Here is a 15,491-nt window from a genome sequence, read left to right on the forward strand (position 1 = left end):
AGAAGAAGAAGAAAAAATAATATAATCTGGTTTGATAGAAAAGAAGAGACTCCTGGAAAGACAGAAACATGGGAGGGGGATTGAAGGGAAAGAAACAGAAAGAGAGACAGCAAACATGAGGAAATCTGCAGATGCTGGAATTTCAAGCACCACACTTAAAAGTTGCTGGTGAACGCAGCAGGCCAGGCAGCATCTCTAGGAAGAGGTACAGTCGACGTTTCGGGCCGAGACCCTTCGTCAGGACTAACTAAAGAGAGACAGCCTGCCTTTGCAGACAAGAAACTATCAGTCTTCGGAACTAATAATAGGAGACACAATGCTCCGAGAGTGGGGAGCCTCAGAAGCTGTCGGACCCATCACAGTCAATGCGCGGCGGCGTGGCGGAACGGAGAGGGTGGTGGACTAATAATGGTGCTGCTCTGAACGAGGGAGGAAATGACCTCGAAGGTAAAATTTCCCGCAAAAGCGGCAGACTTTGTGGGAAAGTGGGAGGTTATGTTTAATTTATGTCAGCGGGATAGGCTGTTTAACCAGAGAGAGGGGATAGTAACCGAGGAACAATTATATATAATATCTGTCACGTCTGTGTAACCAGGGCGAGGGAATGGAGACTGAGTCAGGTTTATTATCACTGACATACTTGATATCATTTATACCGACATACTTGATGAAAATTATTATTATGTAGCAGTAGAGGACATAAAATTGTGTTACAATAGAAATAAATAGCGGAAAAGATGAATACTGAGGTAATGTATGGGTTCATGGACTAATCTGATGGCAGAGGGGAAGAAACTGTTCCTGAAAAGTTGAATTGTGGTTCTTCTGGGTCCTATACCCCCTCCCTGATGGTCGTAATGGGGGGGGGGCGCGGAAATGTCCCGGACGCTGAGGGACCTTAATGCCTTCATGAGGCACTACCTTTTTGAATGTCCACCTTTTGATGGAAAGGGTTGTGCCGTGATAGAGCCGTCTGAATCTACAACTTTCTGCAGCTTCTGTCGGTCCTGTTATGTGGTGATGCAGCCAGTCAAAACGACTTAACGGACCATCTGTAAAAATGAGCTGGGGGACAATTTTGTATAATATCTGTGAGTGGGTCAGGAATGTATAACTAGGGAGAGGGAATTTGGGACTTAAGATATGTTGGTTTATTTATTTATTCATTCATTTATTGAGCCCTTCGAGCCTCGCTGCCCAGCAATCTCTTGATTTAATCCTAGCTTAAGTACAGGGCAATGGACAATGGCCAATGAACCTACTGACTGGTACGTCCTTGGACTGTAGGAGGAAACTGAAGCACCAACGTGGTCACAGAGAGAGCATGCAAACTCTTTAGAGACAGCGGCGGGAAATGAACCTGGGTCGCCAGTAGTGTAAAGGTATGTATAATATCTATCAGTGGGACAGCTCTATGTAAACAGAGAGATGGAATAGGAACTGGGGAATAATTATATAGATAATACCTGTTAGTTGGACAAGTCTGTATAGCTAGGGGGAGAGAATAAGGACTGGGGGATAAATATGGATAATATCTGTTAGTAGGACTGGCCTGTGCAACTGGGGAGAAGGAACTGTAACTGAGGGACCATTATATATGATATCTGTTAGTGGAAAAGGTTGTGTGTAAGCAATAGGAACCTAGGGACAAATATTATCTATGCTGTTCCCTGCACTAAGGCTGAGGCTGTGGGCCTGATCCAGCTTTGTGTCTTCAAGCTCTGCGACGTCTTGCTCTGCCGTGTGGTGAACTGAGGCTGAGGCTGTGGGCCTGCTCTGGGCTTCCTGTCTATGGACTCACTTTTGTTCTGGATGCGGTTGGTTGCTTTTACTGAATGCATGATTTGTGTTCTCTCTCTCTCCCCCCCCCCCCTTCTCCACATTGGGTGTCTGTAAGGTTTTTTTTATGGGTTCTTTTGGATTTCTTGCCTTGTGGCTGCCTGTAAGGAGACAAATCTCAAGGTTGTATAATGAACACCTACTTTGATCATAAATGTACTTCGAACTTTGAACTTCTCTGTCAGCAGGACAGGTTTGTGTAACCAGGGAGCAAGATTAGGGACTGAGGGAAAATTATATATAATATCCGTAAATGGGACTGGTCTATGTAACCAAGAAAAGGGCTTTATAACTGGCAACTATACATAATAACTTTTATTGGGACAGGTCTGTTTTACCAGCAAGAGAGAGAATAGGGACTGTGAGACAGTTGTATATAGTATCTGTCAGAGGGACAGGTGTGTGATCGGGGAGAGGAATAATTAGTTTCAAAGTACATTTATTATTGAAGTATGTATACAATATACGACTCTGAGATTTGGCCTCCCGCAGGCAGCCACAAAACAAAGAAGCCATTTAAAGAAAACATCAAGGACCCAGTGCACGAAAAAAAAACTCAAATCACGCAATCTGAATAGTGTAATCATCAAACCGCAGAGTCTCTGAAATGGTCCAGGAGCAACAGCGGCTGAGTCTTGTCAATGGCTGCAGGCCTCAGCCGCAGAGCCAATTCCGTGCCAAAGAGCCTCGATCCAATTGTGCATATTGCAAAAAAAAGAGTAACCAGAAACAGATGGACCATGAACCGCAGGGTACCCCAAAAGTGAGTCCACAACTGTGGTCAGCGCTGAGGACATTAAACATCAAACATTATATATATCTTCAGTTAGTGCAACAGGTAACTAGGGAGAGGGGTCCGTAACTGAGGGACAATTCTATATATCTGTCACTAGGATAGGTGTCTGTAATAATGTTCCCTTTAATTTTTTTTTACAGTTGCTCGGACCAACCATTGCTCTGAGCAGGGAATTTTTACGTGGCCTGAAAACTGTGGGGCATTTTATTATAAAAGAAAATTCCAGCTGTGGGACAACAAAGGCTATGTGCATGGGAGCATTTCAGTTACTGCGTTTCTTACTATGCACCCGTGCAGTTTAAAGGGAATTGTGGTCTGTAACCACGGAGAAGGAATAGGGACTGAGTAACAATTATATGTGTGGGCACGTGGCCAAGTGGTAAGGCATTGGACTAGCTACCTGAAGATCGTGAGTTCGAGCCCCAGCTGAGGGAACGTGTTGTGTCCTTGAGCAAGACACTTAATCACACATTGTTCTGCAACGACACTGGTGCCAAGCTGTATGGGCCCTTCCCTTGGACAACATTGGTGTTGTGGAGAGGGGAGACTTGCAGCATGGGCTGCATACAACCTTGCCCAGGCCTGCACCCTGGAGAGTGAAGACTTTCCAGGCGCAGATCCGTGGTCTCGCAAGACTAACGGATGCTTTTACTAACAATTATATATGATTTCACTGAGTGGGACAGGTCTGTGGGACTAAGAGTGAATAGAGACCGAAGGACAATTCTATGTGATATGGCAGAGTGGGTGAGGTCTGTGGGACCAAGGAGAGGGAATGGAGACTGAGGGACAATTAAGATATCTGAGTGGGACAGGTCTGTGGGACCAAGGTGAGGGAGTAGGGACAATGTAACTAATTATAATACCATTAGTTTCAAAGTAAATATGCAAAAAGAAATGCCTGGTCAATGGGTTGAGAAAGGCCAATTTTGACGGCATCAGAAAGGATCTGGCAAGTGGTGATTGGGACAGGCTGTTTTCTGGCAAAGGTGTACAGTAAGTGAGAGGCCTTAAAAAATGGAATTTTGAGAGTACAAAACTTGTATGTACCTGCCAGAATAAAAGGTAAAGATAACGGGTGTAGGGAGCCTTGGTTTTTTACAGATGTTGAGGCCCTGTTTTTTCAAAAAAGGAGGCGCACAGTAGGTATAGAAAGCTAGGAACAAATGAGGTGCTTATGGAGTATAAAAATGCAGGAGAGCACTTAAGAACGAAATCAGGAGAACTAAAAAAATGCATGAGGTTGCTGTAGCAGATGAGGTGAAGGAGAATCGTAAGGGATTCTACAGATATGTTAAGAACCAAAGGACTGCAATGACAGAATTGGTCCTCTGGAAGATCAGAATGGTAATTCATGTTTGGAGCCAAAAGCGATGGGGGTGATCTTTAATTTTTTTTTTGTGTCTGTGCAATGTACTGTAAGGTTTCACTGCTAATGTAATGGCCTCTCTGTAAGGTTTCACCGCTAAAGTAATGGTTTCTCTGTAGCAGCAATGTTTGGGTTATGACTGGAGATAATGCGGGCTTTGGAATGTGTATTAGCCAATGAGAGGCATGTTGTTCTTTCCTGTGGGTCCGGGAGCAGGGATTTCGCGGTCTTTTGTCGTCGAGAGATGAGGGAAGACGCGAGTGGAGAGAGTTGGTAGACTGCCGGACGGAGTGGACTAGGAGCGAGGGTCCGAAGGTCAGCGACACTTGGAGGAGGTTGACGTGGACGAATGGACGAATCTGTGAGCTCCAGTGTGCACATTGGACTGTTTCATTAAAATGGGCCCTCTTTCAGATTAAGATTTATAAAGTTCGATCGTTTAATTGTATATGGTGTACTGTCTGATATTTTACGGTTCGGATTTGTAACTGTGTACACATCACCCAGCATCCACACAAACGAGATTTCTCATTTTGGCTGGGTCAGAGGCCGTCTTCCCCTAGACAAACGCATGCTGGCTGAACCTCAGGGTTACATCTGTATTTACTCAGGAGATGAACAAAGTGTCTATAGAAGTGAGGAAACTAATGGTATTATATTAGCTACAATTGTCCAAATTCCCTCATCTTAGTCCCGCAGACCTGTTCCACTCAGAGATATCATTTATATAATTGTCCCTCAGTCTCTATTCCCTGTGCTTGGTCCCACAGACCTGACCCACTCAGACATAGCACATATAATTGTCCTCAGTTCGAATTCACTCATCGACTTCATTGGCCCTATACAGATCTCTGAGTGGGACAGGTCTGTGGACCAAGGAGAGACAATAGTAACTGAGAGACAATTGTATATAATGTTATTCAGATCGATCTGGGTAATGTCAGTTTATTTACTGAGCTGATTTTTCTTTTACATTGTCCATCTGTGGATCTTTTGAGTTTTTGAGGTCGATGATCTAAATGAAAGAAATGTACAATTTTGCAGGGGCATCCAAACGTTCGGCTGTTTCCTCTTGTTGACTGGAAGGACCCTTGGCCCTCCACAGACTCTGCCTTGACCATCTGAGGTTCCTTCTCTCCACCACCTCCTCTGCTGTTGACCTTGGACTCTGTCTCTGCGGAGGCTCATGCTTCCCTCAGGATGAGCTGTGCCAGGTGTTTCCGGGCACTACGGAGCCATGCCTTTACCCCCTGGCCAGCTCCTCTCTGTAGATTGCCGGCCTCTGCAGCTTGGAGAGCCACTTCACTGCAGGTGAGTTGAGAGCACTAAACACTTTGGCACAGGAGCCGGCCCTCCATCCCACATGTCATACTGAACCAAACAAATTAGTCATCAACTGGCCAACTAATCTAATTCCCTTTGCCTACGCAATGTCCATATCCTTCCATTTTCCTCACATTCATGTGCCTATTTAAACACGTCTTAAAAGTTTCTAATACTACCAGCACAGGCAGCTCATTCCAGCCACTTTACTCTCTCGGTGTTTTAAAAGAAAAACTTGCCCCTCACATTTCCTTTGAAATGACTCCTTTTCACCATAAATCATTTCCCCCTGGAAATGGACATTTCCACTCCGGGACGGAAAGTTACCGGCTGTCTACTCTATTTTTCCTCTATGAGATCTCTCCTCAGCCTCCACCGCTCCAGAGAAAACAGCCCAAATTTGTCCAACCTTATAGCACGTCCTTTAATTCAGGGCTGGTGAACCTCTTCTGCACCCTATTTAAAGCCTCGGGATCCTTTCTATAATGGGGCAACCAGAACTGTATGCAGTGCCCCAGATGTGGGCTAACTAGAGTTTTACAAAGCTGCAACATGAGCAGACTTTTGTTATTGGACATTTCATCTCCTCACTGTTCATCCCATCCTGAACCAGAGGTCATCACTTGACAGTGAGGGGTGCTCCCTTTGTGTGATCGAGGGGAATCTTTGTACTTTTTTTTTCTCCCAGTGGGTCTTGTATGCAACCACTTTTGAGGGTGGTAAAGAAGGCATACTTGCTTTCGTCAGACGGGACTTTCATTACAGGAGCCAAAAAGTCACCCACACAAGATGCTGGGGGGAGCTCAGGAAATCAATAAACGGTTGAGACCATTCACCAGGACCGGAAAGGAAGGGCGAAGAAGCCAGAACGAGAAGTTGGGAGGAGGTGGAGGATTGCAAGCTGGAAGGTGATAGGTGAAGCCAGGAGGGTCGGGGAGGGGATTAATGCAAGAACTGGGAGGTGATAGGTGGAAAAGGCTGGAGAAGAAGGAATTTGATGTGAGAGGAGAGTGGACCATGGGAGATGGGGAAGGAGGAGGGGCACCGAGGGAGGTTATAGGTTGATGAGGAGAAGAGGGCCAGATTTTGTCTTTTCCAACCCTATTCTCCTTTAACCTTTGACATCCTGACTAATCAAGATTAATTAGACCTCTGCTATGAACATGCTCAATGAGCTGGCCTCCATAGCTGTCTGTGGCAATGTATTCCAAAGATTCACCACCATCTGCTCAAAGAAATTACTCCTCATCTCTGTTCTAAATGGACATCCCTCTATACTGAGGCTGTGCCCTCTGGTCCTCGACTCCTCCACTGTAGTTGTTTAAAAGGGGTTCTAAGAGTAAACTGAGCAATTATCAGCCTGCAAGTTTGACGTCAGTGGTGGGTAAGTTGATGGAAAGTATTCTTGGAGATGGTATATATAATTATCTGGATAGACACGGTCTGATTAGGGACAGTCAACATGGATTTGTGCGTGGAAGGTCATGTTTGACAAAACTTACTGAATTTTTTGAAGAGGTTACTAGGAAAGTTGATGAGGGTAAAGCAGTGGATGTTGTCTTTTTGGACTACAATAAGGCCTTTGACAAAGTTCCACACGGAAGGTTAGTTCGGAAGGTTCAATTGTTAGGTAGTAATATTGAAGTAGAAAAATGGATTCAGCAGAGGCTGGATGGGAGATGCCAGAGAGCAGTGGTGGATGACTGTTGTCAGGTTGGAGGCCGGTGACTAGTGGTGTGCTTCAGGGATCTGTACTGGGTCCAATGTTGTTTGTCATATACATTAATGATCTGGATGATGGGGTGGTAAATTGGATTAGTAAGTATGCAGATGATACTAAGGTAGGTGGTGTTGTGGATGATGAGGTAGGTTTTCAAAGCTTGCAGAGAGATTTAGGCCAGTTAGATGAGTGGGCTGAAAGATGGCAAATGGAGTTTAATACTGATAAATGTGAGGTGCTACCTTTTGGTAGGACTAATCAAAATAGGACATACATGGTAAATGGTAGGGCATTGAAGAATGCAGTAGAACAGAGGGATCTAGGAATAATGGTGCATAGTTCCCTGAAGGTGGAATCTCATGTGGATAGGGTGGTGAAGAAAGCTTTTGGTATGCTGGCCTTTATAAATCGGAGCATTGAGTATAGGAGTTGGGATGTAATGTTAAAATTGTAGAAGGCTTTGGTAAGGCCAAATTTGGAGTATTGTGTACAGTTCTGGTCACCAAATTATAGGAAAGATGTTAACAAAATAGAGAGAGTACAGAGAAGATTTGCTAGAGTGTTACCTGGGTTTTAGCACCTAAGTTACAGAGAAAGGTTGAACAAGTTGGGTCTTTATTCTTTGGAGCGTAGAAAGTTGAGGGGGGACTTGATAGAGGTATTTAAAATTATGGCGGGGATAGATAGAGTTGACTTGGATAGGCTTTTTCCATTGAGAGTGGGGGAAATTCAAACAAGTGGACATGAGTTGAGAGTTGGAGGGCAAAAGTTTAGGGGTAACACAAGGGGGAACTTCCTTACTCAGAGAGTGGTAGCTGTGTGGAACAAGCTTCCAGCAGAAGAGGTAGAAGCAGGCTCGATATTGTCATTTAAAGTAAAATTGGATAGCTATATGGACAGGAAAGGAATGGAGGGTTATGGGCTGAGTGCAGGTCGGTGGGACTAGGGGAGAGTAAGCATTCGGCATGGACCAGAAGGGCCGAGATGGCCTGTTTCCGAGCTGTAATTGTTATATGGTTATGAAGAAACATTCCCTCCTTGTCCACGCTATCAAGGCCTTTCAACGTTCGATAGGTTTCAATGAGATCGCCCCCCCCGCCCCCATTCATCCAAAGTCCGGTGAAAGGTGTTTAGAAACTTCTTCACTCAGAAGATGGTGCAAGTACGGAATGAGCTGCCAGCAGAAGTGGTGGATGGGGCTCCACTTGCAACATTTGAGAAACTTGGGCAGGGTCATGGATGGGAGATGTTTGGAGGGAAATAGTGAGAGTGGTGAGAGGGGATATCTTGTGGGAGGGGGAATATAGTCTGGGCAGAAGACCGGGTTGGTATGGGCCAGATGGGCTGAAGGGCCTTCTGTGCTGTAGAGCTCTATAACTCTAATCTTCCCCTTAGCATCCCCTCTCCCGTGCCACAATCCCTACCCCCCACAAAGTTCTTCCCCCCTCCTGCCTCCTCTGCGTGAGAGATCCTTCCTGGATTCCCAGTGCCCAACTCTTGTGGATGCCTTGTCTCCCTGACCGCTTACCCGAGCCACAGCGATTGTGGGTTGTAGTTGGGGTAGAGCTGGGTGCTGCCTTTCTCCCCCTCCTCCAGCCGGTGAGCCACCTGGCTCGCTGTCCTCCCGCACCAGCTGCCTTGTTGAGGCTTTCCGTGTGCGCCATTCCCGTTCCTTACCCGAACCGCAGTGGTGTCTCCGGGAGTGGATGGAAGTCCCCTCCTTTGCGAACGGGAGAGCACCCATAGGGTGCAGTGGATGACAGGGACTCACTCAGTAGGGTGTAGAAGAGAGAACTCAGGGACACGTCCATGTCTGCACAGGAGCAGTGAAAACCTTACCTGCAGCAGCATCGCAGCTACAGAGCGTCAGATACAGAAGACTCACAAGAAAAATAGTACTCAGTTTTTAGAAGGAAGAACTTAATTAGAACAAAAAGAAAGCAAAGTGATCGCGGTGTTGCTATACTGAGGTAGTGATTAGGGTTGTACCGGTTGGTTCAAGAACAGAATGGTTGAAGGGAAGCTGCTGCTCCTGAGCTTGGTAGTATGGGACTTCAGGTTCCCCACCCTCTCACCCTCTCCCTCCCTATGCTGTCCCCACCTCTCCCTCTCTCTCTCTCACGTGGTCTGTTTGTCTCTCTCCCTCTCACAGACACAGTCTCTCTTTCTCTCTGTCAGCCCATGCATAGACAGGTAGAGGGGCACGTATGCACACATATATACAAGCGCAGACGGCGGCAGACGTCAGGATAGAACATGGCTTCCGTCTGGCATGGGGAGTGTGTGAAGGGACCGTGTGGAGGAAGCCTCACTTTGTGTCTGACCCCGGGAGTGTGTGATGGGACGGTGTGGAGGGAGCATCGCTCTGTGTCTGACCCTGGGAATGTGTGATGGGACGGTGTGGAGGGAGCATCGCTCTGTATCTGACCCTGGGAGTGTGTGATGGGATGGTGTGGAGGGAGCTTCACTCTGTGTCTGACCCCGGGAGTGTGTGATGGGACAGTGTGGAGGGAGCATCGCTCTGTGTCTGACCCCGGGAGTGTGTGATGGGACGGTATGGAGGGAGCCTCGCTCTGTGTCTGTTGGGTGGTGTGGAAAGACGCAGACATTGAGTGTTCCTACACCGGTTCACTAACAATCCCCTCCTGCTCTCTCTCAATCTCCCACAACCCCTGCAGGATTCCCCAGGGCCCCGACCCAGCTTCCACTCCGGCCCCCACCTGGAGAAAGAGCCCTCAGCACCACTCCCTGATGTGGGTGGGGCAGCTCGGAAGGAGGGGCGCCCTGCCCCACTCTCAGCCACCGACGACTTCTTCTCCCGGGCGGCCTCCTCGGCCCAGTGGGACCAGGCAACCTTCGAGAGGGTGCTGGCCACCTACTGTCGACAGGAGGCCCGCCGGCGCGGCCACGTGGAGTTCATCTACGCCGCCCTGCGCCGGATGCCCGAGTTCGGGGTGGAGCGAGAGCTGACCGTCTACAACCGGCTGCTTGACGTTTTCCCCAAGGAGGTGTTTGTCCCGCGCAACTTCATCCAGCGTATGTTCAACCACTTCCCACGGCAGCAGGAGTGTGCCGTGCAAGTGCTGGAGCAGATGGAGAATTACGGTAAACAGCCCGGGAGGGGCAAGATGTCGGGGGGGTGGGGAACAGGGAAATGTTAGTGTGGGGGTAGGGGTATGGTTCTGAGGGGGAGTGGCGAGGTGAGGGACGGGATAGGGATGTGGTGAAGAGGGACATGGTGGAGGGGTTGGGGAAGTGGCATCCGGGGTTGTGGAGTGTGGGGGGAAAGGGATGGCAGGGAGGTAGGGAAGGGACTGCGAGGAGGCAAGGTAAGGACTTGGCGTTAGGGGAGGGCGGATGTTGAGAAGGGGTTGAGGTGAGGGGCAGAGTTGAGGTGAGGTTCAGAGGGGCATGAGGAGGGGTCGGGGTTGAGGGGGTAGAGTGGCGACGGGGCTGGGAGATGGTGAAGGAGGGCAGAGGGTGGGGTTTGTGGCCGAGTGAGTGATCAATCCCCACCCTCCTCCTGGTGGAGATGTCCCATGGGAAACAATTATATTTTCCCGTTCGGGATGCCCGGATGGAAATGATCCTACCTGACTTGAAGGAGGGAGATTCCACAAGGAGAGATCTGACCATCCACCACAGGAGGTCACAATGGGATCAGTCCCACTCTCCCAAAGGGAAAGGTTCCATCAGAAATCATCCTATCTTCCTTGAGATGGGGAGAGATCCCAATGGAAATGGTCCCACCATCTCTGGAGGGAGAGAAGCCCCAGTAAGAGCAGTCCCACCATCCAGCTGGGAGAGGGACATTTAAAATAGGATCGATCTCACCCTCCCAAATCTGTCCTGAGGGAGAGGTTCCCATGGGGACAGATCCGACCCTTCATGAGAGTTATAGAGGTTCCACTGGGAGTGATCCCACCCTACAGCACGAGGAGAGGTCCTATCAGAAATGGTCCCACAATCCCTAAGAGGGAGGCATCCCGATTGACAGTCCGAGGGAGAGAGGGAAGTCCCAGTGGAGACAGTCCCATACTCCCTGAGTGTCAGAGGTCCCTTGAGGAATGATCCCACCTTCCTGGGGGGGAGGGGGGAGATTCCAATGGTTCCGTATCCCAGAGAGATGGAGATTTCTTGTGGACATACCACCATCCTTGAGGGAGCAGCGTCCCACTGACATGATCCCACTCTTCACTGGGAGGAGGGGATGTTTCCACCGGGACAAGTACCAACACTCCCTGAAGGAGGAATGTTCCAGTGGAAAAGGCCCCATACTCTGTGAGGGGGAAAAAGATCCCTTTGGGAACGAAGTAGCCTCTGTCAAAGGGGAGAGTTTCCACTGGGAGTATTTGCCCCCCCCCCCCCAATGGGAGAGTAGAGACTGTTCTACCCTTCCTGAGGGCAAGACGTCCCACTGGGACAGACAGATGCCACCCTTCCTGAGTGAGGGACGGGGAGAGAGAGAGATTACATCCCCCTCTGAGGGACAGAGGTCCCATGGGATTCAATCCCTCCCTTTCCCAAGTTAGCCCTCTCTGCCACCAAATGTTCCGGCTCATATGGAGACGGGAGTCCCAACAGAATGAAACGCTGTCAACGGGACCTGTTCCATGAACTCTAGCTGTGTACTTTCGTGTCTAAATCCACTGATCACTGTCATTCTTCTCCTCCGTCACTACCTCCCCTCCACCTCTTCACCTCCCCCCTCACTTTACCTCCTTCTGGCTGTCTATACCCTCCACTCCCTGTCTCATCCACCCCTCCCCATCTACCCCAACCCTTCCCTGTTGTCCCATCCACTCCTCTTCGACCCTCCCTTCCCGACCACCTTCCCCTGGTCTTTTGGACCTGCCTCTCCTTTTACCACTCTCCACACGCCCTTCCTCCCTCCCATCCCATCCCTCTTCTCCTCCCCGTCCCCACAGGGGTCCTGCCCGACGTGAACACCAAGGTGCTGCTGGTGCAGATCTTTGGCCACAAGAGCCATCCGATGCGCAAGTACCAGCGGATGCTGTACTGGTTCCCCCGCTTCCGACATGCCAATCCCTTCCCTGTGGCTGAGCCCTTGCCACAAGACCCTGTTGAACTGGCTCGCCTCGCCCTTCTCCGCATCGCCCCTGACCTCGATAGCGAGGTCACCGTCTACCAGGTAAGGGGCCAGACATAGAGCACTATGCCACAGGACCAGATCCAGACCCTCCCACACATTTAGTCCAAGCCCACCTGATCTATAGAATCCCATCCACTTGATTCCTCTTCTCTATGTACTATGCGTATTGTTGTGTGTGTATCTTTGTCTTCCTCTCTCTGTGCGTGCTTCACCCTCTCTCAACAAGCCGCCCCTCGGCCTTTCCTCCTCCCTACGCCCTCCCCACTGTCTTTCCCCATCTCACTCCCCCTGTCTTTCACTCCATCTCTCCCTTTCTTTCCCTCTTCTCTCTCTTTCCGTCATTTTCTCTCTTTCTGTCTGTCTGTTTCTCATTCTCTCTCTCTTTCTGTCACTGTTTGTCAGAGGTCTCTTTCCACCTCTCCTTCTGCCTTTTTCCGTTTCTTGCTGCCTCTATCAAAAACAGTGCACGTCAACAGAAGATACAGCAGCTTGAAAGTACTTATAAAGCTCAAGGACAGCTTGTACTCCGCTGTCTTCCCTAGTTAACAGGACTCTGAAGGCTTGCGCTCATTTCTCACTTAGTTTATTTACTTGTGTGCAAGGAGAAAAACTCCTTGTTACTGAACCACTATGAAACCCAGTTCTGAATTGTTGATTTGTGTACATATCAAAACTCCGCATTTCCAATTCCATTCTTTGCACGTATAAGGCGGGTGCCTGAAGAAGGTGGTGCCGTCATTAAGGACCCTCACCATTCAGAACATACTATCTTCTCAACGCTACATCTTAAAGGGTGATACCTCAAAAAGGCAGCATCTTCCATTTAGGACCCTCACTGTAAACTTAAAAAAAGGTTGCCGGACCAATAACCACATCACACAGTTATTACTTTAACCTCTTCACCCGTTTATTGCACTCAGTTCAGCTGGTGAGAAAGACTCGGAACCAGTTAGACAGAGTCTCTCTCTCTGTCTCTCTCTCTGTCTCTCTCTCTGTCTCTCTCTCTGTCTCTCTCTCTGTCTCTCTCTCTGTCTCTCTCTCTGTCTCTCTATCCCTCTCTCTCTCTCTCTCTCTCTCTCTCTCTCTCTCGAGTTTTTCTGATTTTAGAACGGAGATGCTACAATATATAGCAGACAAAGAACACTCAGTTACAATGGTATGTCAAGGTCAGTTAGAGCGAAACCCAATTACTTTGATAAGAGAGTCCACTAAATAACTGGTTTTAATTACAGACAAATTCTTGCCTTATCAGTAAAACTTGAACAGACAAAGGTGGGAACATAGATCAATATGTGAACTCATAAGACATGATGTATGCAGCATGTGTGAATCCAGCCCACAGATTGTTCTCAAAGGGACAGCTGTGAGTTGTTTTAAAAAAAAACACTGAAGGCAGTTTTTTCAGTCAAGAACAGTCTCTCCAACTTTTCACAGAAGAGAGCAAACACAAGCTGGCACCTAATTTTAACCCGCTATTTACCAGAATCAGAGAATCATTTCTTACTTCCCCAACACCCTTAAACTTCATCATCACTACCCGAGTCATGCCTTCTCATCATGGAGGAGGTACAGGAGCCTGAAGACACGCACTGAAAGTTTTAGGAACAGCTTCTTCCTCTCTCTGATCAGATTTCTGAATGGTCCATGAGCATGACTTTGCTATTCCTCTTTTGCGCCATTGATTTTATTCCAACCTATGCCTTTTTATGCAGTGCACTGCACTGCTGCCACAAAACAATAAAATTGCTGAGCCATGTCACAATAAATAGTTTCTGATTCTATATGAAAATCACCTTACCCTCCCTATCCATGCTACTAATATGAGACTTTGTCTCCGGCTCACGGGGACATCTACTGCCCTCCTTCCATCTACCCTCCTGGTTCTTCTCCGAGGATCGTCACCTGTTGTGGTGCAGAGGCTTGGGAGCTCCTGGATCCTGAGAGCGACCTTGTCTGGAGTTTCGTGATCTGGTGCTTAGCTCCTGGTAGGGTCACCCATGATGGCAATAAGGTCACGGGGGCAGGTCCCAGGCAAAGATCAAGACCCCAGTGGTGGAGCTGGTGGAAGATGATGTCACATCACAACGACAGTGAAGGTGGTAGGAGGCTGCGGCAGTGCAGGACCCGGTCGTCTTGTGTTCCATGCCACTGAGCCCGAGCATCAGCCTCACCCCGCTAAATAAAGTCACGCACAGGTGTTCCCCATTTAAGGGAATCCTCCTGAACATGCTGGATATATGGATCTCAGATTGTCTTCTTCAACCACCTGAAGAAGCACAATAGACAAACCCCTAGGAGAACATCATTGATTGCACTTGTGCTCCCCTCATCCACCTCAATTAGTTCCAAGAGTGTCAGACATGATTTCCCAGACCCAAAGCTACACTGACAGGAGTTGGTCTATTATCGCCACATGTACGAGTACAGAGCAGAGCTTGTCGTGCATACGGATCAGATCATTGCACAGTGCATCGAGGTAGAACAAGGAAAAACGATAACAATGCAGAATAAGGTGTAGCAGCTACAGAGAAAGTGCAGTGCAGTTGAACAATACGGTGCAGGATCAAAACAAGGTAGATCCTGAGGTCAAGGGTCTTATCATACCAGGGAACCGTTCAGTAGTCTTATCACAACAGATTACAAGCTGTCCCTGAGCCTGGTGGTATGTGCTTTCAGACTTTTGTATCTTGTGCCTGATGGGAGGGGAGAAGAGAGAATGTCCTGCGTGGGTGCGGGTCTTTGATTATACTGCTTTACCGAGGCAGTGGGAATTGCGGATAGAGTCCATGGAGGGGAGGCTTGTTTCTGTGCTGTGCTGAGCTGTGTCTTCAAATCTCTGTGGTTTTTTTGTGGTCACAGGCAGAGCAGCTGCTGTACCAAGCCCTGTTGCATCCATTTAGGATGCTTTCTCTGGTGCCTCGATTAAAAATTGTTGGTCGATGGGGACATGTTTTATTTGTTTAGCCTCCTAAGGAAGTATATGTTTTTGGTGAGTTCTCTCGGCAGTGACGCCACCGTGGTTGGACCAGGGCAAGCTATCAGTGATGTGCACTCCGGTACGCTGTGTCCCAGATCACATCCTGTCTGACCAAGTATTGGTAGATCCTGTTCCAGCAAACCCCTCCAGCAATATGCCCATCACCGATTTCAAACTTGCCGTCCCACCCTTTGGGTTTCTCTCCCTCCCACTTCCCACTCTCCCCTCACTCTATCTCCCTCTCTCCCTCTCACCCTACCCATCTCCCCCTCCCCCTCCCCATATCTGCCTCTCTCCCTCCCCTTCACACTCTCCCCTCACTCTACCTCCCTCTCTCCCTTTTTCTCACCCCTC

General features: G+C 48.5%; 1 protein-coding gene across 3 annotated transcripts in view; it reads left to right on the forward strand.

The window, feature by feature from the left end:
* The window catches only part of ecsit (ECSIT signaling integrator), a 28,906-nt gene continuing 13,415 nt past the window's right edge, over positions 1–15,491 (forward strand). Inside the window, exons 1-5 of one of the 3 annotated variants that reach the window (XM_063034979.1) lie at positions 1–447; positions 1,224–1,382; positions 5,049–5,315; positions 9,726–10,152; positions 11,976–12,199. In XM_063034979.1, coding sequence (XP_062891049.1) covers positions 5,205–5,315; positions 9,726–10,152; positions 11,976–12,199 — 762 coding nt within the window. In that variant the 5' untranslated portion in view covers positions 1–447; positions 1,224–1,382; positions 5,049–5,204. The remainder of the gene's footprint in view (positions 448–1,223; positions 1,383–5,048; positions 5,316–9,725; positions 10,153–11,975; positions 12,200–15,491) is intronic. The other 2 variants (XM_063034980.1, XM_063034981.1) reach the window with 2 other exon arrangements.

The sequence above is a fragment of the Mobula hypostoma genome, chromosome 28, assembly GCF_963921235.1.
Source record: "Mobula hypostoma chromosome 28, sMobHyp1.1, whole genome shotgun sequence".
Lineage (NCBI taxonomy): Eukaryota > Metazoa > Chordata > Chondrichthyes > Myliobatiformes > Myliobatidae > Mobula > Mobula hypostoma.